Raw genomic sequence first — 23,550 nt, forward strand, 5'->3', positions numbered from 1 at the left:
ATGGCTACCAAGAGGATTATGGCTCTTCAGCAGAGCTCAGAGCTTGTTTCTTTGCCATGATAACTTCCGCTAGGGGTTCACAATGCATTAAAATTTAAGGAATTGTAGTGGAAGTCTATGCAGAAAGTGTGCATTGGTTGCCCCAATGCTTTTATTTTAAGTGCACCTCTTGTTTTTTACTAACTGGAATGCAAGATGAAATAAAAAATGCATTGAAATTTATGAAGTTGCAGTGGAAGCCTATGCAGAAAGTGTGCATAGGTCATCCAAAGACTTCCATTTTAAGTACACTACTTCTTGTTTATTTTTACAAACTAGAATACAAGTTCAAATTGAGCAAACATAGTTGTGCATCATTTTCATCCTGAGCTCTGTGCACTGAATTAGGACACTTCTTCACATTAACGTTTACATTTATTAATTTAGCCAAACGTTTTTATCCAAAGCAACTTTGCTACACAGATTATATTGCATTTTTTTGTCAAGGTAGAGTTCTAGATGATGCTGGAAGCGTAACCCGCTGAATAAAGCAAACAGTGCATGTCGTTAGACTGTAAAAACCTTCCTAAGTGGTTTCTTTAGATTGCAGTTGTGGCAGTACAAATCGTAAAAAGTCCATTAATTGTTATTATCATATCATTTATATATTTTAATCACACAAATATCTTTACAATTTGCTTAAAATAAAAATAGAGTACTGATAACCATCTAAATCACATGGCTTGCACATTTACAATATTGATGTGTGTTGAATCATAAAATGCTACTTTTACAGGATCCATATGCTCAGTGTTAAGTGCAATTTTTGACTACGTATTTACAATACAGTAATTTACTGCAAGAACAATAAGAAGTTCCTTATAAAGGGAAACAAAAGCAATCTGCCTTTTGTGATGACCCTGGGGAAAAAGTCTTAAATAGCAGAGTGTACAATAAGAAACATCCCTGCGGTGCAGCTTCTCTGCATCCGTCCAGGAAATACGATCATTCCTTTTATTGGTGCATCCTTCCATGGAATCAGTTTTCCTTTGCCGCCACTGCATGTGTGTCTGCATGCGTGCACGTGGTGTGTGTTGAGCAAAGAGCGGTTTTGCGGGGTCAGCGTGGTTGGCAGGTGTGGAGGTCTCTGCTTTCTGCTCCAGGTTTCTCTCTCTGGCCTCGGCAGGTCAGGCCGGAGCCGCAGTCGCAGCGCTGGAAGATCTCCAGACTGTGAGCTCCTTTCCGCCGGTGACGCGTACACACCTGCCCCTCCGTCAGCACGGGCTTACAGATTCGTGACCAGAAGTGTCGGGCGCAGCAGAGCCCTTCCAAACAGTCCGAAGACCTGAGACACGTCTCGCCCTCGCCACCTGACAGAGACGAGACAGATTATAAATCAGATCAGCATCCTCCAGATTTGTACGATATCAAGCATGTTAGAAGAACTGGAGGTTTTGAAATCAGACTTGAGCAGATCAGTTAGCGATCTTATTTCAGAAAAGAGGTGAGAAGAGACCAGAGCAGAGAGGATGAGAGGGGAAAACAGGAGACTAAAAAGAGATGAGATGAAACGAGGAAAGTGAGCTAAAATGAGAAAAAAATGGGAGAAAGGGAAAGAAAGATGAGATCAGACAAGATTTTAAAAGTCCATTAGAAGGCAGCTCAATAGATGAGATGAATAATGGACAAAAGAGAGGAGATGATAAAAGAAGAGACACAAAGTCAGGAGCAGAGACAAGAAGAAAAGGAAAGATGAGGGGGAATAGAAGAAAGGAGAAGAGACAAGAAGAGAACAGAAGAAGAAAGTAGATGAGCTGGGATTAGAAGATGAGAGGAGACAATATGAGAAAAGACTAGAAGGAAGGAGATGAGATGAGAGAAGAAGAGAAGAAAAGAAGAGGATGTGAGATGAGAAGAAGAGGCGAGATGAAGCACAAGAGAGGAGAAGCAGAAGAAAAATAAGCGAAGAGACAGATTTGACACCTTTGAGTGGCTGCTGTGCTTTCGGTAGGCTGGTGGTTCTTTTAGGATGTGTTAAGTTCTGCCCACGTGTTACAGTCACACTAGGCTCATCCGTGTTGCCAACCGGTTGAGCGGCATCTGCCGTGCCGACAGCATCTGCATCAGCAGGTTGACACACACCTGAGAGAGACACGAATGAGAAAATGAATCTTCATTCAAACTATAACTGAACGAACTAGTGAAAACATAAAAGGATCTATGGTTTGTACCATTGATGCATCGGTTTTTTCCAGCGCAGCACATGCCGTCACGAGCGCAGCGCTTCCTCCGCCTGCGGCACGAGAGACAAACTCCGCGAGAGCCGTTACAAAACTCACCGAGCCTGCACTCATCATCAGCGGCGCAGTGCGGCGACTGTGGAAGAGTAAATAATCATAGCAACTTTATTTAAACGGCTCCTTTTAAAACCACATATATGTAATAAAACCCCAAAGGAACTTAAAAATCATCTCAAACGGAGTCCTTTTTTTTTTAAATCCTCTGTGCGTTTCAGCATCCCGTGAGCACGTACCGCCGGAGCGTGGCTGTCTGCGGCGCCGGTCACGCGCGGGCTCGCGCTCACCGCGTCACTCGGACTGGATGCTGCGGGCAGATTCCGGATGGAGTTCCGTAACACAGGACCACCTTGAGCATCTGCACTGATTCCCCCCCAAACCGCGAGATAAACAGGCACAACGGTGAGCAGTGAGAGCATGTTCCGCATGTTCTTCTCTGCCAGTCTGTCAGGCGTAATGTCCAAACTCCACAGCACTTCATGTGTCTCCAAGAGTTTTATACATGCGGGACTGTTTGTATATTCCCGCCCCTTTTAAAAGACTGTACGAGCGCATCAAACACGGTCTCCACCGCCCCTCTCATCGCTTGCGCAGACAGGCTGGATGAACTCATGCCTGCGCAGTCGATGGGAATAGTTCTGCTTAGGAGCGCAGCATCCCGGACTCATGAATATTAATTAAGCCCTGCCGGCGCTCTGCTGCCTACAGTTCTATTGCGTAACCTAATGAATATTCAGAAGCCGCGCCCTCGTTATAATAGATAGAGAGTCGTGATACGTCTTTCGCAATACTTGTGCGTAATTACCGTCGCGCCCCCTCAGAAACAGACTGACAACTTAAAGTGCTTAAAGTGGAATTTAAGGGATATCATTATACACGACAGTATACCTGTCAGCAAACCTCTCTGGTAACTAGCTTTAGAGCTTAAACCTGATCATTTTTCTGTCAGCACATAAAATAAAATGCACGTAATGCTTCACGCGTTTATCTAACTCACTGCAATAAAACAGATCTTCCTCTTCAGTTAAATAAAGTGCATCTTCTGTGGCTAAACAGAGTTTAACAGAGTTTAGGATTCACAAAGATTACATATTAAGTGCATTAATAGCATCATTGTGATAGTAGTTGTTGAACTATGGCCAGAATTATACATTTATAAAAAGTAAATGCAAGTGGAGGAAAAAAAAAATCACTGAAAGAAATTGAAGTTGAATAAAAACTCTTTCCACGAACTACACTGGCCTAATTGTAGACTATTTATATGTTCTAAACAATCAGATTTTGGTGTCAAATACATTATGGAAACACCTAACCATACGTTTCTGATCTGTATATTAAGTTTAAAAATCTTCATGCTGCTCTTATTTCAGCTGTATGTGTATTAAATCACTTTTGTTTTAACATTTTTTTTTTCCTTGAGGGGTTAGTTGAGTGATTAGATATTGCATATATATTAAACAGGAACACAAAAGTGTAACTCTATTCAATTCAGTCTTTTTCATAGTTTCATAGAACTGAAATTGACTTTGAGTTGGTGAAGGTTATAATAGACAGTGCTCTTCACGTGAATCCGGGGTCTTTTGCTGTCGCTTTTGTGTGAAATTAAAAGGTGAATTGCTGCCCCCTACAGATCATGAGGCTTTATTGATAAAATCATAAAAAAATCTTGTTGAATTGAGTGTTTTGTTAATACAGAAATTAAGCTCAGAATGTTTAATGTGGCTTTTCTTTATTTCAGCAGCATAACTTTTAGTAGAGGCACTCGGCATGAGATTTTACTGCAGATAAATTAAATTTTAGTTCACACATGGGACATTAATGAATACGACAAGTGATAGGTCTAGTGTGTCACTACAGAAAAAAAAAAAAAATGATTAAACTTTTTTGCTGCTGTTGTTAGTTTCAGTAAGGTTATTGCCATTATATGCAGATTCATTAATGATGGAACAAATGAATATGTCATGTTATTTTTGTTTGAGGCCTGACTGCACAAGTGAACTTACCATGAAACTAATTTCCAATCTCTGTGTCTGAGAAGATCTAGGGTATATGTCCTTTTCTGTGTGAAAACAGCAGATCAATGAATATTGATGAATAGATGAATATTATAAATGAAGTTTTTGAATTGCCTGTCCAATTCACATTACTTTAACGCAAAATAAATTAATAAATAAATAAATAAATAATAATAATAATAAAATATATTTTAATGTCCACTGAAGTGCCTTGAAACACGCCGCGTTATGCTGAAACTGAAACAGGAGTATATTTGTAATAGCAACGGGACTATACATTACTGCTCAAAAGTTTGGAATATTTAGTTTTTTATGTTTTTTGAAAGGAGTTATTTATTTGATTGAACAGTAAATACAGTAATATTGCTAAATATAAAATGTAATTTATTTCTTTGTTGCAAAGCTGAATTTGCATCAAATCAGTGTCACATAATAATTCAAAAATCATTCTAATATGCTGATTTGGTACTCAATTATGAATGATGGTCATTAATATCAATGTTGAAAACAGTTTTTGCTGCTTAAGATTTTTTTGGAAACAGTGATACATTTTCCAGGATCCTTTTTCAGAGTTTTAAAAGAATAGTATTTACTGGAGAAATAAATATTTTGTAACATTATAAAAATGGGTTTACTTCATGGTTTTCACAGATATATTAAGTAGGGCAACGGTTCAACAGTTTTATATATGTGTGTGTGTGTGTGTGTGTGTGTATAGATAGATAGATAGATAGATAGATAGATAGATAGATAGATGCAGGAATAGGTTAATAAATTACATTTTAGGTTATATTAAAACAGAAAAATGCTATTTTAAATTGTAATAATACTTCACAATATTGCTGTTTTACTGCATTTAAAATCAAATATGTCAATAAGAGACTTAATATTATAAATATTATAATATTATATTATAATAAAAATATAAAAATCTTAACTTTTGATTGGTAAAGTGTTAATGGAGAACAAGCATCAAAAGTAAAACAAAACATTCATATGCATATCCAGTAATACTTGGTTATGAAAATGTCTCAATGCAAAATAAATTAATAAAATAAATATATAAACAAATTATTTAATAATCTTAATGGTCCTAAAGGCATTAAATTTCCTTTTCCAGAATTTTATTTCTTATATTCATTCTTTTGATTTTGGAGTGAAATGGATGGAATGTAGCACACTGTACAAATACACAGCCTGTATTACTGTAGTAGTGTTGAGAATGAAGTACCTAAATGTGATCAAGATAAATTGCTTTGCCACTGAAGGCATCATATTACACAGCTGTAAGATCACATTTGAAAGACCAAGCTGCTTTATGCCCTTAAAGTACAGGTCCCCCAAAAATGAAAATACCAGTTACTTCACCCTCCGGATTTATGAAAAGGTGAAATTTAAAAAATGGTCCTGATCATGCTTTTTTATATAAAGAAAGACCACGTACTGTCAAGCTTCAAATAAATCTATTCATTAAATAATATAATAATAATAATAACATAATGGCTACTGAAAATTCAGCTTTGAATCACAGAAATAAATTACATTTTAAAATGTAATAATTATATACTGTATTTTATATATAAGATATATATATATATATATATATATATATATAATATATATATATATAAACATATTTTACTGTATTTTTTTATAAATAAATGCAGTGTTGGTGAGGTTAAGAAACTTTTCAAAAACCTTTTAAAAAATAATTTTTAGCACACAAGAAGAGACGTGTGTTCCCAAAGGAAGTCAAATAAGTTGGTAACATCATGATGGTTAATAAACAGAAAAAATGTCCATTTTGGAATTAAAAAGAAAAAAATGTTTTTTCAAACATTTCAGGTCAAAAACAGTGGAAGCTCATGTGAGAACACAAGGAGTGTCTAAAACAGTTGCTTTATTGTGTAAAAAAAAAATAAAAATTAAAATAAACTTAGACAGAGCATCTGATGGACAGCAGCAGGCTGAGGGTATTGTATTCTGACATGCAGCATGAGGAGTGTCGCAGAATGCCGTTGATTTTAAGGCACTAATATTGTTGATCTGATATGGCTGAATTCTTCAGGAGAAATCAGGATTAATTTTTGTACCGGCTCGATTTGAATTAGTTCGTTGTCGTAACCCGCACAATGGCCATAAAAGTAAGGAAAACCAATCCACAATCCGTACCTGTTTCTTCTAATGACACTCTTGCTTCCTGTTTAAAATCCAGCCTTGTGTCACACCAGCCGTGGTCAGGGTACTTGTCTTCCTAATTCCTTATAACTCTCTCTATAAAGCGGAGACCAAATAAAATACAGTACACTATTAATGTAGAAATGAATTGAGGCACATCATTTCATGGGATTTAAGTTTGAAAAGACCAGCACTGAGTTCAGATATCATAAAATATAATGGCCATCTGCCAGTACAATTCTATTAACAGCGCCCGAAGAGAGGCGAGAAGATGGCTGTCTCTCCATCGATTGTCTGTGTTGTTTGCTTGAAGAAGTGTGAAACGGAGTCGTACGATTGATGTATTAGGATGGATGCACCGTGGACAGATAATCCGATACATGTCAGCAACGCCGGCGTATGCGTCAGTTTTTCAAGGGTGGTGATGCTATGCTATTATGTACATGTGCTATAACAAACGGTATTACTTTAAGCGCAACATTCAGGTCTGTCTGGACTCCTGCAACATACAGTGTGGTCTTCTTAAAGTAGTCGTGCACACGGATTGGTGAAATGAAGAGTTCACAGCCAATCAGGGAGAAGAAACAAATCACTGAGGTCACAACCTCTTCCCTAAATGAACTGTCTTCCTCAGTCATCTCACAGTAAAGGTGGTTATTATGGGTCCGAGGTGAAACACGCACACAGACACATGCTCACACAAGAGATTCATGTTTTGTCTTTTAGAGTCACTTCTTATCCCTTCTGCTTATTTCCACATTTCTCCTCCAGTCCATCCTGTAGTGCAGCATGTCTATCCCAGGCAGACATCCCATGTGAGCAGTTGTGTGTGTGCTGTGTGTGTGTGTACGTGTGTACGTGTGTGTGTGTGTGTGTGTTTTTTTTTTTTATTTATTGTGTGTGTTTAGGCCTGTTTAGAAGTTCTGTGTCCCAGCCTGAGTTATCATCAGGTGGTGGGTCTTCGTTGTCCTCTGGAAAGCTGTCAAAGTTACTAGTGTCCGTGGATGATGTTACCTGCATGGTGCACCAAAAAAAAAAAAGAAAAAGAAAAGAGAGAGAGTGCCTGTTAGCATGTAATTTATCAACTACCATTCAAAAGGTCTGGTTGGTCATTTTTAAATGTTTTCTGAAAGTCCTCATACTGATTAAAAATAGTAGAATTGTGAAATAATATTACAGTTTAACTGTTTTCTACCTTAATATATTTAAAAAATGTAATTTATTTCTGTAATGGCAAAGCAGAATTTTCAGCATCATTACTCATGTCAATTTCAAGATTTATTTTTTTTTTTTTTACTCCAAATTGTTGAGAGGTAATGTAAACGCATCTCTTATGTTCCAAGCAATGATCGTAGAGACCAAAGCAAGTTTGCTAAATTTAGACATGTTTTCATAACAAGCTATCTGAATGAAACATCCAGCACTTGCATAGAGTATATTTCTGGCCTAACATCAATGTAAAATCTGCCTTGCATGAGCATAAGCACTTACATTAGGGATGATTGGGGGCATCAGTGTCCCCTTCCTCAATCCGTCCCAGTTAAACCCTTCAAACCATCTGCAAACAACGTTCATTATATGAGATGATTACAGAACTAAATCAGCTAATGTTTCACGTTCATGTTTTAAAGTGAATATCCAACTCACTTTGTGCTTCTGGATGTCTTTGACACCGTTTTTTCAAGTTTTCCTAGTCTTTTCAGACGGTGTGTCCCTCTGAAAAAACAAAAGAGAAATCTGAATTAACACAATGAAACTGTTATTAGACAGCCAATGGGTTTTAAAGTGATGGGCATACCTGCATAGCTTTTTGATGAGATTGGCAGCATTTTTAGTAATTTTTTTGGGGAATTCTATCATGTCGATGCCTCTTAGAATGATGTTGTATGTTTTTCATTGGATCCGTCCTGAAAAAAAGAGGACTGAAAAATAAAGAGGAAAAAAAAGAGATTTAAAAAAAACACATGCACGTGAAGTATAAATCCAACGTCTTAGTACATTAATAGTGTTTAAATCAGTTTTTGAATGTGTTTTTTTTAAACACGTAACCCTGTGTCCTGACCTGCCAGTCAGCAGCTCGTACATGAGGATGCCGAGGGAACCAGTAATCTGCGGAATGGATGTCATGACCTTTATTCAGGATGATCTCTGGAGCTACATACTCTGGTGTACCACAGAATGTCCCAAGACGTTTTCTTTCCAAAGCCGATCTTCTTAGCAAAGCCAAAATCCACCTTTAAAGAAGTATTTTTCTTCTGTCAAAGGTGACTCAAGCATGAAACTTAAAATCTCTTGTGTAAAATCTTTTAAAGAGATAGTCCATTCCTGTCCCAAAATGTACAGCATTTACTCACACCCTCATGTGTTTCCAACCTGTGAATGGAATTAATTTTTTGCAAATAAAAAAGCAACTGTACTCAATTAATAACCCACAATTTTTTATTTTACATACCTAACATTTATTTTTGTGACGGCTTGAAAACATATTCTTTTGTTTTTTATATAAATACCAATTGTTTTGATATGTTATTATTCTACTAACGTATAACATTCATATACTCCAAGTGTAGCTTCTCAGTCCATCTCAAATACTTTTAGTGAGGTACTGAATAATAGCAAGCAGCATAAATATGTTCTAGGTGAATGCAGGTTATATATGTCTTTTAATAATCCCCCCTCATGAAAACTTACTAAGAGGAGGTTGATACTTGGGTGTCCCAGATATTCGATGACGCCCTGGTCCTCACCAGTTTGTCGTGTGCGTAGGCCCCTGTGGTCTAGTATCAGGTTTTCTGGTTTGTAGGTCCTCGGTACTATGATGCCTTTGGAATGCAGGTAAGAGAATGCCTCCACCACACATGCCAGTGTAAAAGCGTTGTAAGTTGAATCGTCAAACGTTGGTCCCCTGTTATTAGGAAAGAACCGGACTATTTGTGTTGTTGAAACTCAGACCAGCAACTGTACGAAAAACACCAAAACAAAAAAACATTGATCAAGAGTGACTTCACAGTGTGCTTACCTGTCTCTGAGAATAGTCCACAGTTCTCCACCTAAACAACGCCTCCATCAGCATATAGAGGTATTTACTGTCCTTAAATGTCCTATAGAGCCTAAAAAAAACAAGAGGAACACAGTCAGAATGCCATTCTACAAATTCAAGGGTTGAAGTGTTTTCACATGTGTGGGCAAATGTTTCTGATGTCAAATGTATTTGCATTTTTTTTTAAGGGGTTTTTTTAAATAACAACAAAACTCTAGACCAGTGTGAGTCACTTGCTGCTTTTTCTATAATGGATTGGTAAACTCTTGTAGTGCAAAACACGTACAGAGTTGCATTTCTGTTTAACTTTTTAATGTGGTATATATATATATATTATATATATATGATAACTAGTAGTTATATATATATACAAATATTAATACCAACGACTTATACACTCTCTCTGTCCTAGATTCTGAACACTGGTCAAACACACAAAAAATATTATTAACAGTGAAATTCGTAATAGAAACTTCCACATTGCCATATCCTAGGTTTCTCTATTTCACACAACCGGGCGATTCTCATAACAGAAGACAGACCGGCTGTAATGATACTTTACTTTAGATCGCTAAAGCTCCAGCTTGTTTGTTTTTCAATCATCTGCGGTGGAGCTTCCACAGGCGTAGGACCGAGCGTAATTGTGTTGGGGGGGGGTTGTCCATGGTTGCCATATAGCTTAACATGAGCAAAACACAATGACAGCACATGTCTCTACACTGAGGAACAAAATTATACATCGCCACACTTTTGTTTTTTGACCCATTTTTTCATGAGCTGAACACAAAGAACTGTTACGTGTATGCCACAGCAAAGCTCTCATCTCCGTTCGTGATTTGAACTCTTAATATCTGGCAACCGCGACTCATGGGAGCTCTTGCGTAGGTAGCGGCTGTGGTCATAGGCAGGTTTCGCAGCGTAGACACAAATTCTTTTTTTGGATCGTTTTTGGGGTGCCGGCGGTCGCATCTTTTTGAAAGTATGCTTTAATTTGAAATATTCAATATTCACAATTAATTTCTTTCAACATTTTTACATCATCGTCAATTAGTATGTTTGGTTCGGCGTTTATGATCTGCTAATATTCGATATATCACATCTCAGCCGTACTTTGGATACCCGCATTTTAAACTTGAGTTTTATTTCTACCTATGCACATTTTTCCCTTTTTGTGTCAGATTTTCTATCCACATTTGCTTACTCATGTCATCGATCATTTCCTTACCAACTGAAGATGCACGCCCACATTGTGACTTTCTTATTTTTCTAACCCTTTCAATAATATCCACCATCGCATGTCTCATGACGTTTTTTTTTTTTTTTTGTGTGTGTGTGTGTGTTGAAATAGCTAATGCGAAAAAAAAAATCACCAAGGTTTCACCCATTCCGATAAAGCAAAAAAAAAAAAAAAAAAAATACAAAAGATTCCATTCATTTCCTATGTTTTGAAAGGTCCATTTTTTTTCGGCAAAAGTGACAGAAGAGGCCCAGAGAGACATTGACTAAAATTAAACCATAAAAATCTCATTACTTGTAAAATAAAATATTTTTTAACTTTTATTTTATTTCAGCTAATTGCCAAGGCAACATTTCTCATTTTCATTTAAAGTTCAAGTACTAAAATAACCAAAATAAACTAAAACTACAAACTTCAAAACTAAATAGACATATTTATAAAATAATAATAATATAACTCATAAAAACACAACAAAATTACTCAAACTTTACCATGTTAAATTAAAACAGAAAATATAAAAATAAAATCTAATTCAAAATATAACAAAAGTTATAACGGTATATCAATGACACTGAAATAATACTGGATATAAATCACTGAAGGTTAATGTAGCTGTAACAGTAGGTGCTCGTCACTGGAGGTACCTGACGATAAAATCCGAATGTGCCTCCTGCATGAATCAGTTTCTCAGAGCGGATGTGGCTCCTGCTGTCTCGTGTCCACAATGTGGCGCTTCTTAAGGATCTTCATAGCAAAGGTCTTCATCTCATCGCTCTTGAGCTGCACCTGAGAACAAAACAAGGGGAGATAAAACGATTACTTCAACTTTTTGTGTATTTCTCACACACACATACTGTACACACACATGCACACACACACACAAATATCTGAATAAATGACTATAATATAACAACTATTGAGATACACAATATGATCCAAATTCCATGATGACATCATAATTTGGAGAAAAATGCACACTTTTACATGAAACCAACTATTGCTCTGAAAACATGACGTTCGGTGTTACCAGCTCAACACGTCCAAATCCTCCAACGCCAAGAGTGTCAATGATGTTGAAGTCAGACAGGTTTAGGTTGGAGAAGAATGCGTTTCTCTGCCTCGTATCTGCATTTCAAAAAGCAGAAAAGAGTGGAGGATGAATAAAATAATAATAAAAAAAAACATACAGTTTATTCCCTCTGTCTATCTAGTGGGGCAACCTGAATCTTGATAAGCAAATCAAAAACTCAATTCTCATGTCATTTTCATCACCTTTTGTCTAGATCACAGCTCTGTACAAGCAAGATGTATTCTGAAGCTTCAAAATGTGCATTCTGGGATGTTTTTTAAACAGTCACTTGTTAGTTACTTTTCCTTCACTAGCCTGTTATTATTATTAATAATAATTATAGTAGTATTCTATTATTATATTCTAGTCGTCGTGAAGGGCAAGGTTTTAATTTTATTATCATTATTATTTTATTTTTAGTTTTTTTTTAAATGTTGTGTATAACCCCAAAAATGAGCTAAGAAATTTTGGGGAAAATTTTTTGTTATACACAATGTTGTGTAGTAAATTCATACATGGTACCCCAAAATAAATCATGCCTAACTTAAGGAAATAATGGAGATGCATTTAGATCAAGATTTTTAAGATAATGACCCATGTTTCAAAGCACAGGTTTCTGTAAGATCAGTTTTATTTTGAAATGCAACCAATAGCTTTTTGATTGTAAAGATCAATGAGTTTGCATCAGTTCATTTTAATGCAAGACGTTTTTGTTCACCACTAATATTTGCAATCATACAAAAGATCCATTAGAGGTCAAAATGCATAAAGGATTCTGTAACACCACTGAAAATAAAATGCTGCTGGATGTCTGTTTGCACATTCTGTCCTGTGACTTGTTATATAGTCATATTTTCCTCCAGTCAGAGTGCTTATAAGAGGCCACGATGCAGAACTGGTCAAGCAAATCCCTTTGCTTGAGTCATGGCCAATGACACGATTGAGCTGCTATTTAGCTTGGCAAAAACTGCTTTGCAGTGTCACACAGAGGTTATGATATTCCATGCACTCTGCCAAGGGCTCACAAGCGTGCTTCAGTTATTATTCAATCCCTTTCACATAATCAGTTATTTGGCTGGGAGGGTCAGAGATGTGCAATGCTGACATGTTCTGCAGGAATAGAGCAATGTACAAACAAGAGTGCAGTTTTGGAAAGAGGCATGGAAACAAGCCAAAACTCCTCACTAAGACTATAAACAGAAGAAATTCATTCCTCAGCTGAAAGCTGGAGATGTTTAATGCCTCACACCCAGCTTCAGAGCTTGCAGATTGTACAGCAAGAGTGTCAAGGACCCATTACATTTACATTACATTTACATTTAGTCATTTAGCAAATGCTTTTATCCAAAGCCACTTACAAATGAGGACAATGGAAGCAATCAAAAACAACAAAAGAGCTTAAAGTCTCAGTAAGCTTAAACGCAGTACAAGTAGCAAGGGCTTTTAAATAATATAATAAATAAAAAGAAAACAGATAGAATAGAAAAAATAGAGCAAGCTAGTGTTTAGAGTCTTTTTTATAATTGTATAATAAATGTTTTTTTTTTTTCTTTTTTAGAATAGAAGAACTCAGCTGCTCGGATTGAGTTGGGCAGGCCATTCCACCAGGAGGGAACATTTAATTTAAAAGTCCGTAAAAGTGACTTTGTGCTTCTTTGGGATGGCACAATCAAGCGACGTTCACTTGCAGAACGCAAGCTTCTAGAGGGCATATAAGTCTGAAGTAATGAATTTAGGTTAGCGGTGCAGAGCCAGTGGTGGTTTTGTAGGCAAACATCAATGCCTTGAATTTTATGCGAGCAGCTATTGATGCAGTGCAAATTGATAAACAGAGGTGTGACGCGTATTCTTTTCGGCTCATTAAAAATGTATCTTGCTGCCGCATTCTGGATTAATTATAAAGGTTTGATAGAACTGGCTGGAAAGACTTGCCAAGAGAGCATTGCAATAGCAAATCTGCAGCAGAACAAGAGCTTGAACAAGCCGTTGTGAAGCATGTTCCGAAAGAAAGGGCCTGATCTTCTTAATGTTGAATAAAGCAAATCTGCAGGACTGTGCAGTTTTTTTTTAGCAATGTGGTCTGAGAAAGTTAGCTGATCATCAATCATAACTCCAAGGTTTTCTGGCTCTTTTTGAAGGAGTTATGGTTGATGTGCCTTACTTGATGAGGAAATTGTGATGAAACAATGGGATTGCTGGAACCACAAGCAGTTCTGTCTTGGCAAGGTTGAGTTGAAGGTGATGGTCCCTTCATCCAGCAAGAAATGTCTGTTAGACAAGCTGAGATGTGAACAGCTACCATCGGATCATCAGGATGGAATGAGAGATAGAGTTGATTGTCATCAGCATAGCAATGGTATGAAAAAGCCATGTTTTCTGAATGACAGAACCTAATGATGCCATGTAGACAGAGAAGAGAAGTGGTCCGAGAACTGAGCCCTGAGGCACCCCAGTAGTTAGATGTTGCGACTTGGACACCTCACCTCTCCAAGATACTTTGAAGGACCTATCTGATAGGTAAGACTCAAACCACTGGAGTGATGTTCTTGAGATGCCCTTTGCCAACAGGGTTGACAGGAGGATCTGGTGGTTAACCGTGTCAAAAGCAGCAGATAGATCAAGCAAGATATGTATTGAAGATTTGGATTCCACTCTTGTCAGTCTTAGGCCTTCAACAACTGAGAGCAAGGCAGTCTCAGTTGAATGTCCACTTCTAAAGCCAGATTGGTTGCTGTCAAGGAGGTTGTTCTGTGTGAGAAAGGCAGAGACTTGGTTGAACACAGCTCGTTCAAGTATTTTTGCAATGAAAGGAAGAAGGGAAACTGGTCTGTAGTTCTCTAAACGAGATGGGTTGAGGGTGGGTTTCTTAAGTAGTGGAGTTATACAAGCCTGTCTAAATGATGAGGGGAAAACACCAGTGTGGAGGAATATGTTAATGATGTGAGTGAGTGCAGGTACAACTGCAGGAGAAATGGCTTGATGGAGATGAGATGGAATAGGATCAAGCGGACAAGTAGTAGGATGATTAGAAAGGATGAGTTTGGAGACTTCTGCCTCAGAGAGTGAGGAGAAGGATGTGAATGAGTGTATGTTTGTTGGTGAGATGTGCTTGATGGATTGTGGTGTGGAAAATTGTGCACCGATGTTTTTAATTTTATTAAGGAAAAACGTGGCAAAGTCGTCAGTTATTAAAGATGAAGCAGGACGGGGAGAAGGAGGACAAGGGAGCGTTGAAAATTATTTAAAAAGCATGCGAGAGTTAGACAACAAATGTTAATTTTGTTATGGTAGTATGTCCTTTTAGCAGTGGAGACATTAGCAGAGAAGGAAGAGAGGAGTGACTGATACACATTAAGGTCAGTAGGATTTTTGGATTTGCGCCACACCCTGTCAACAGCAATTTGACATGTGGAGGGGTAAGTGATGTGTCTGAGGTGTGCAGTGGAGTAACCAGTACATGATCAGTGGAGCAGTGTCGTGTGTAAATAAGGTCCAATTGGTTGCCTAATTTGTGAGTAGCAGTAGTTGACACTCAGTTGAGATCAAAAGAGGCAAGCAGAGTATAGAAGTCTGCAGATAGAGGGTTATCTAGGTGGATGTTGAAGTCTCCAAGCATAACTAGGGGAGTACTATCCTCAGGAAAGGTTGAGAGCAGCACATCTAATTCATCCAAAATGTTACGTTGTGGTCCTGGGGGTCGATAGACAACTACAAAATGTATTTTAAGAGGGGGTAGGTAACAGTAACTGAATGAGATTCAAAGGAGCTATTGATACCCAAATATCGTAAAGGATTAAATTTCCAATCATTAGAGATGAGCAGACTTTTAATGTTCATTAACAACATAATAAAAAGTATGCCAACTATTTTTAAATAATACTTCATATTATGTAAAATCATATATTTAAATAAATGTTAATAAATTTGGATTGCATGATGACGTTTAAATCAAGCTTTCAGCCATCTAAAACATCCCCTGCTTTCAAATGCAAGTCAATTAACCAAAACATAACTGAGATTTAAACTCTCGAGGAGGAAGCAGGCATGTGTGGGCGACCATCGGGGAGAAAGAAAGTGAAATTCGTGACACTGGTTCTAGCCTCCAGCCTTCTCTGGGCTCATGCATGCTGATAAAAACTTCACATTTCTGCTGGACAATCTACTGATATTTTATGCCTGAGGAATCATCCAAATCAGTTTTAAAACTGCTTTGATTAAAATATAAACCTGTGAGGCATTCGCTGATAAAGCATGTGTGATGCTCCAGGCTCAAGGCTTCTCCAATTCATTATAGGTGAAATACAGTGTTAATTTGATTGACCACAAGGTGGCAATATGGAGCTTTATGGGTTTTTTTTTTTTTGGACAGCATCTACTGTATTTTGCAATGCCTACCAGAATGATGCAGAAATGACACCTTAAGGTGAGCAGAATGCACTTGTCTCATTAGAGTGCTCTCTATCTGTCAATGTGGCAGCTGGATTTATTTACAGGTTTGTAGTTGAGATCACGGGGGACGCAGTGCAGGAGATGACAGCTGTAGATGTGTCTTAATAAGCTTTAATCTATGACAGTCACACAGGCTACAGACACCTCTTCATTATTCATCAGAGCTAATTTACATTGCAGATAAGCAGATACGAGGAAGAAAAGTTTCTATTTCGGTTCAGATATGACACAGAAGGGTTTTTTGAAGTGGGAAATGTGTTTCTGAACTATCCCAGAATCCCTCTTTCTCTCTCAGTGCCTGATATTCTCTCCGTGAAATGTGATAAGGTTTCACATTTCTCTGAGCGGATTATTTTCTCATCGCCGCACAATGATTGCATCGCTTTCTCATCATGTTTCTTCTGATCACGAACAGTTGCTGGTTTTTATATAACATGTCTTTTGCATGCTAGCACAGCCTTTTCTGCTTTACAGTTCTAGAGTTACAGCAAACATCCTTAAGCTGCCCTTTGACAACTGCATTGTAATTGTTGACTTTTGTATTTCACTATCACCAACTTTAAGAGGTTGAAACCTCATATAAAAGAGACCAACCACCTTTCACGTTTTATGTAATATTTGGATAAATTGATTCAAAAATGACAGTAAAGATTTCTATTAAAATAAATCAAAAATGTTTCTATTAAAAAAGCGTTAAAGAGTTCCATTATGTAGAAGTAATCATTACAAGAATTCATTTATACCTGTATCTATTAGGATTTTAAATAGTGAGTTGTTTGATGGGATCCCCCCCCACTCCCCTCTCTCTTATTAAGGTAATACAGCGTTGCTCTTTTGTTGATTTAGATTGCTTCCATTGTCCTCCTTTGTAAATTGCTTTGGATAAAAGCGTCTGCTAAATGACTTAATGTAATGTAATGCAATGCAATAATGTTGCTGTTATTGTATGTGGTTGTTTTGTACTGCAGCTTTTGAGTCCAAGACAAATTTCCTGTAAAGGACAATAAAGTATAACTTTACTTAAATGTCATTCTTTTAAACTTTCTGTTCATCAAAGAATCCTGAAAAAATGCATCACAGCTTCCATGAAAGCAGCACAACTGTTTTCAACATTTATAACAACAAATGTTTCTTGTGCACATAATCAGCATATTAGAATGATTTCTGAAGGATCATGTGACCGGATCAAGACTGGAGTAATGACTGCTTTTTTTTTTTTTTTTTTTTTTTGTATTTTCGTTCAAATAAATACAGTCTTGGTAAGCATAAGATACTTCTTTCAAAAACATTAAAATAATTTACCAACCACAAACTTTTGAATGGTAGCATAACCCTGTTTTATGTCTCAAACGAAACTCAGAAAAGTCAAAGTCTTCAACAAACTGGCAAATACAGTATAGTTCTTCCTTAAAGGGGTCATATGATGCGATTTCAAGTTTTCCTTTTTTCAAGTTTAACCTCTTTGGAGTGTTACAAGCTGTTCGTGAATAGATAAGATCCCTAAAGTTGCAAAGACTAAAGTCTCAAACCCAAAGAGATATTCTGTTTAAAAGTTAAAAGTTGTCCACGACCTCCTAAAATGCCTCGTTTAAACACACAAGATTTGCATAACACTGCCCAAATGTTCACGCAAAGAAAGAAGGCTAACTTTTACTCTCGCTGTAGTATTGTTGCTGCCGCCGCCACCATGTTGTGGAGATGCTGTGTGTTTCGTTGTGAAAGCGAAACTACTTTGTTTGGTCTTCCAAAAGAGGACACAACTAGAAATCAGTGGTTAAGTTGTTTTTACAACACTGTTCCAGAGCAGTTCAAACCAAATATTTGTGTGTATGCAACGCATTTAACGGAGGACTGTTTCCTGATCCTACAATCCCAGCTGTTCTGACTCACAGTCTGTAAGTATGTTTTCATATTTAAAGAATTTGCCACTGATGATTCAAACGCGAGTTTTAAGCAGTGTAGAGTAGCACTTGTTGTTTGTCGTTTCTCTGATCACAAATGCAGACATGGTTTTATGTTTACGCTGCGCGATATGCAACGCAACGCTAAAAAGACAATATAAGTCATTATAATCCATAATAATGTCCCCACTGGATGCAATAAAAGCCTCGTTTGTAATGGGATTTATTGGTTTTGTCTCGTCGGGCTGGGACACACGGCATCACAGGCATGTGTCGTAACATTATCGTCACATGCTTGATGTATTCGGCCAATCACACCACACTGGATAGCTGGCCAATCAGAGCACACCTCGCTTTTCAGAACGATGAGCTTTGTAAAAATCGATGCATTTCAGAAAGGCAGGGCATAGAGGAGAAACAATAATGTACATTATGTGGAAAATAATGTGTTTTTTTAACCTTAAACCACATAAACACATTGCATTACACCAAATACACAAAATAATGTTCTTTTTAGCAACGTCATATGACCCCTTTAAAAGCGGTCACTGTAACAGCTTAGGAACTTGTAAATATTACTTTTTCTTTTCACATACCAACTGATAAACCTGGTTCACATTTAGAAATACTTTTGATAGTGTTGTGTCATATCATGAATAGAGAATTTTTACTTTTGTAACTTTTGAATCCTTGACCATTATTATGAATGGACCTTGGGGAAGAAAACATAATAATGAAATGTCTTCAAAGATGATTTCACCTACTTTGCTTTTGCCTCTGCGTCTTCACTGCCTTTGTTGGATACGTCTTCCAGACCTCCAATCAGATGTTTGTACGAGCTGAAAAGAATGGTACAAACAACATTGTTAGAAAGACTTCATCTTTATGACAAATACACTATACTGTTCAAAAGTTTGGGCTTTATAAGACAGAACTGCCATTTATCTTCGAGAACAAACTTGAAAAAAAGTTGAAGAACTATCCCTCAATCATGTCTCTTTCTCGATTTAGAAAGTCAGTACTAATGTATATTAAAAGTTTTATATCTACATGAAATACGTCTCAATGAAATGTACCATAATCAGCTGTCACACAGATGGCTGATGGTTTGAGTCTCAGTCAGTCAGGAAAGAGAGTTTTCCCCACCGGAGGGAACACATGTGTTTCTCTTTCTGTCTGTCTCAGTCTTTCCAGCTTATTGACACACGTGATACTGTAGCTATTTAGGTTGAGCTTGATTTATTGAGTTCTATAAGGGAGCAGATAAGCACTTCAAACCCATAGATTCTGTGTTCCACACACACATACAAATAGAAAGATCAGTGTAAAATCCACAGATGTTCAACAATCTGGAAAACCTGGGCTGAATTACTGCTGCTGGAATGTCGATGACACTCGTGATGTTTTAAGCAGTGTACATAAAGAAACTAATGCCACAGGATATACATGACATATACTCACTCTCTGTCAATCACAAGGCAGGTGACAGACTCTGCTGCGATGACGTTAGCTGTTCTGATATCCTCCCTGTTCAAAAGACACAAATGCAGTACAGAAAAACATCATGTTATAATGTTCTGATACATTCAAAATATACAGATGTATACTGTAAATAAACAGATATATTACTATTAAGATATTTTAAAAATGATAAAATAATTACAAAAATATTTTAAAGTAAAATATTATTTTAACTACTATAACTAAAATAATATATTTTAATTATTTATATATAATTTATTTATTTATATATATATATATATATATATACACACACACACACACACACACACATTTGTTATTTTATATATATTTATTTATATATAATAAAAATTCTAATACTATTAAAATAATTATATATAACTATAGATCATATAGATAAACATATATATTAATATTAGCTATCCTTAATATAAATAATTACAAATTCATAATAATATTAAAATTACACACAAATGGTAAAAAAATATTATATATAATAATATAATAACACAGATAATAAACTTTAAAATTATCAAAACTTTAAAATATTTTAGCTTCTTTAATGCCATCCTTCAATTTCATGAGGTGCTGTTTAAGATTTTTTTTACAGTAACAAACTGCACATGGACAATCAAATCTAATAATCCATTTAAAAAAAGTAATAATTTAAACACACACACACACACACACACACACACACACACACACACACACACACACACACACACACTATACTATATGAACAATTTATATTAGCCCACAAAACCTGTAGATCAAAATTTAAATTTATTTTGACTGAAAATCATGAGTCAAATAAGTTACTAAAATGTGAAAATATCAATATTTAGAAGTTTCAACACTGATTAAAGAATTAAGCGTGCCTCAGAGTTTGCTGATTGTCCTCTTCCTCACTGTCACCCCAGTCACAGTCATCAGAGTCTGAATCCCACTCTGACCTCATGAAGCTTTGCATGTTCACTTACCGTCTGACCTGAGCACAGCTATACACGCGCATATACTACTACAGTACAGTACACTTCTATTTACACTAAAACATTCACTGTGTGACATCTGTCCCATCATTGGCAGTTATATCCAGAGGAAGAGCTCTCACACACGACTGTCTGTAAGCGAAAAGGGCTGGACACTAAATGGTAAACGCACACCCAAACATACATGCATGCGCAGCATCTGCTTCTGTGTCCAACTGCAAATACTGCCAAACACCACACACACACAGGGCCAGATTCATTTCCAGCGAAACACACTTGTGAGGTGAGAATTCTTTACAACACATCGGCTCTAAAGCTGTCACAGCACAAATACACAATAATGCTACTGCAAAGGTCACACCTGCTACACAATATTACATTATAACACAGAGAGACAGAGTAAAGGAGGAAAATCTGTCATCATTTACTCACCTTCAGTGACGTTCTATACCCATACGAATTTCATTCTTCGGTGGAACTCAAAAGATATTTTTGCAGAATGCTCAATTTGCTTTTTCATTAAAACGGCTACACAAAAGGAAAAAAAGTACCTTTATATTAACACTTACGGAATGATTTTATGGAGCCAGATGTCCTGAGCCCTATTTATGTTCAATGAATGAAAAATAAGATGTTTGGACAAAATGCTAAACTTCTCTTTTTGTGATTCATGATATCAGTTGTTTTTAAAGTTACTCTTAGTCCTGTGTCAAATGTGCTTTTTAGTCTTTGACATGTTTAGTCAACCAGTGTGTTTTTTTTGTTGTTGTTGTTGTTTTATCTAGTTCTAGTCAATGAAAACTATTAGTCAGGCTGCATAATGGTTAAACTGATAATCACAATTATTTTGCTCAATTACAATCATATTTACTGATCATGAATTTTATCTGAATTATTGTTATCACTTTCACCTATAAGCACATATAAATACAATGATAACTCTAATTCACTTATTTTACCTCATAGTGTTTCCTTAATTATCATGTAAATTAACACTCCCAACATTGTAAAAAACTGGTCAAACTCAAAAGCTTCTCTCAGAAGCTAGTGAAATTCTTAATATTAAATCCAATAATTCCAAATTATATTCATGTTTTTCCATTAAAACAACAACAAAAAAAGACTTAGTATTGCGGATCCATGTTTGGATTTATTACAGTTGGTCACTGAGAAGGTTTTGATGGCAGATTTGTTTTCTTGATTGGCAACCCTAATATGAAAACTTGTGGAAATCTATATTTTTTCTCTTTTTATTGAAGAAAATATAGATATTTTGGATATCAAGTTTTTACATTTTATACTTTTTTCAGCTCTGTCTTGATATAGTTACAGTTTAATGATGTTGGTGCCGTCTCATCTTAGTTGGTTGTCAACAAATATTTTTCTTCATGGTTTTTGTAAAGTAAATTAACACTATTTTATGAAAAGTCATATGGGTTTGGATTGTCATGAGAGTATAAATAATGACACAATTTTCATTTTTGGGTAAACTATCCCATTGATTGTATTGTGTATGGGTCAGTGTGCTGTAAGTGGGACACGTTCACCTGTTTGAGGAAACACAGCAGGAAAACCCGACACCATCAGCGCTGCCAAACGTGTCTGTGAACCAATCAGGTGTCAAATGCTTCAGTATGCATATACACACAGGCATGAATTTAATCCAGGGTTCAACAGATTCTCCTATCAAGTCCTGGACACTGTTAATGATCTCCGTAAAGCGCAAGCCAACCATGAGGTTTCTGCTGTACACAAGGGTACAGCGTGAGCTCTTACAGGACAGGATTTAATTGATCTCTGAGGAATCGGACTGACCGTGTACAATGTTCTGGCCTATATTTCACCTCCGATCACAACCTCGCAGCTCACAACAGAAGACTGCCCAGCAGGACACCTGATACACAACGGAGCATATCAACACTCTCTCAGGATCACTGTTTCCTAGTAACACAACCAAATGCAGGATTATAATCAGGGTAAACAGTCCCCTTAAACCAGACACCACTACAGAAAAAGAATAGAATAGAAAAGAATAAAGCACAATTGAATAGAGCACGATTAGCATGAATAGAATAGAATAGAATAGAATAAAGATAGTTCACTCAAAAATGAAAATCAAGTCATTATTTATTTACCCTGTTGTTGTTTTAATGCCACATGTCCTTCTTTAGTTTTAGACCACAAAAAAAGAGAGAAAAAAATACAAATTAAAATGACCTGTTCGTGCTCATCCATATAATGGCAGTCAATAGTCATTATCCAGCTTCAAATTTTAAAGAAAAAGATGCAAAAGTAACACAGAATGATCCCATGTTACTTATTTTCTGTATTTTCCAAATGTTCTGAGGGCATGTGATAGGATTTGCTCAATTAAAAATAAAAATAATTATATTATTTAGCAAACATCCTGGCTGTTGGCTGTGTTGTGCACGACTGTGTGCACATTCATGAGACCGTATCAGCGCAGCAGTTCTCTCTGGCTTGCCCAGGAAAAGCACACAAGCACAGATTTTCAAGAAATCAAATTTACCAAAAAACTACACTTAACACAATGCCTAGAAAAAGTTGACAAACGTATACTAGTATACATGTACCTTCTTGTTTAAGGTAAATATCTCTGGACCAAAATTCGTTCAATGTGAGTTCTTCCATTCACATCTGTAAACTCTCATTCTGACAGTCATCTAACCTTAGATATTTAGCACAAAAAATGAAAGTATGCGCATAATTTTTTTGGAGCCCTGTGTCATGTCGTATTTTATTAGTCTTGATTTCTCAAAATGGTGTACTTGTGTGCAGACCAACAACCAAAGTAAGTATTTTTTTTTAACCAAACCTTATCGTCTGCCCTCAGAACACTTGCAAAAAAAGGGCTTAGGAATAATGGGTAAGTCATTAGGAATCATTCTGT

General features: G+C 36.5%; 1 protein-coding gene and 1 pseudogene across 1 annotated transcript; both read right to left on the reverse strand.

Moving 5' to 3' along the window:
- Positions 1-899: 899 nt before the first annotated feature.
- LOC122147303 (dickkopf-related protein 1-like) lies at positions 900-2,849 on the reverse strand. The gene is made up of 4 exons (XM_042769591.1): positions 2,513-2,849; positions 2,211-2,355; positions 1,963-2,121; positions 900-1,349 (listed from the first exon to the last, which is right to left on the reverse strand). Exons 1-4 carry the CDS (start codon positions 2,702-2,704, stop codon positions 1,099-1,101), a joined length of 747 nt encoding a protein of 248 aa, XP_042625525.1. The 5' UTR covers positions 2,705-2,849; the 3' UTR covers positions 900-1,098.
- A 4,511-nt stretch (positions 2,850-7,360) lies between these two features.
- LOC109079018 overlaps positions 7,361-23,550 on the reverse strand; it is a 53,146-nt pseudogene continuing 36,956 nt past the window's right edge.

Source organism: Cyprinus carpio, chromosome A13, assembly GCF_018340385.1.
Source record: "Cyprinus carpio isolate SPL01 chromosome A13, ASM1834038v1, whole genome shotgun sequence".
Taxonomy (NCBI): domain Eukaryota; kingdom Metazoa; phylum Chordata; class Actinopteri; order Cypriniformes; family Cyprinidae; genus Cyprinus; species Cyprinus carpio.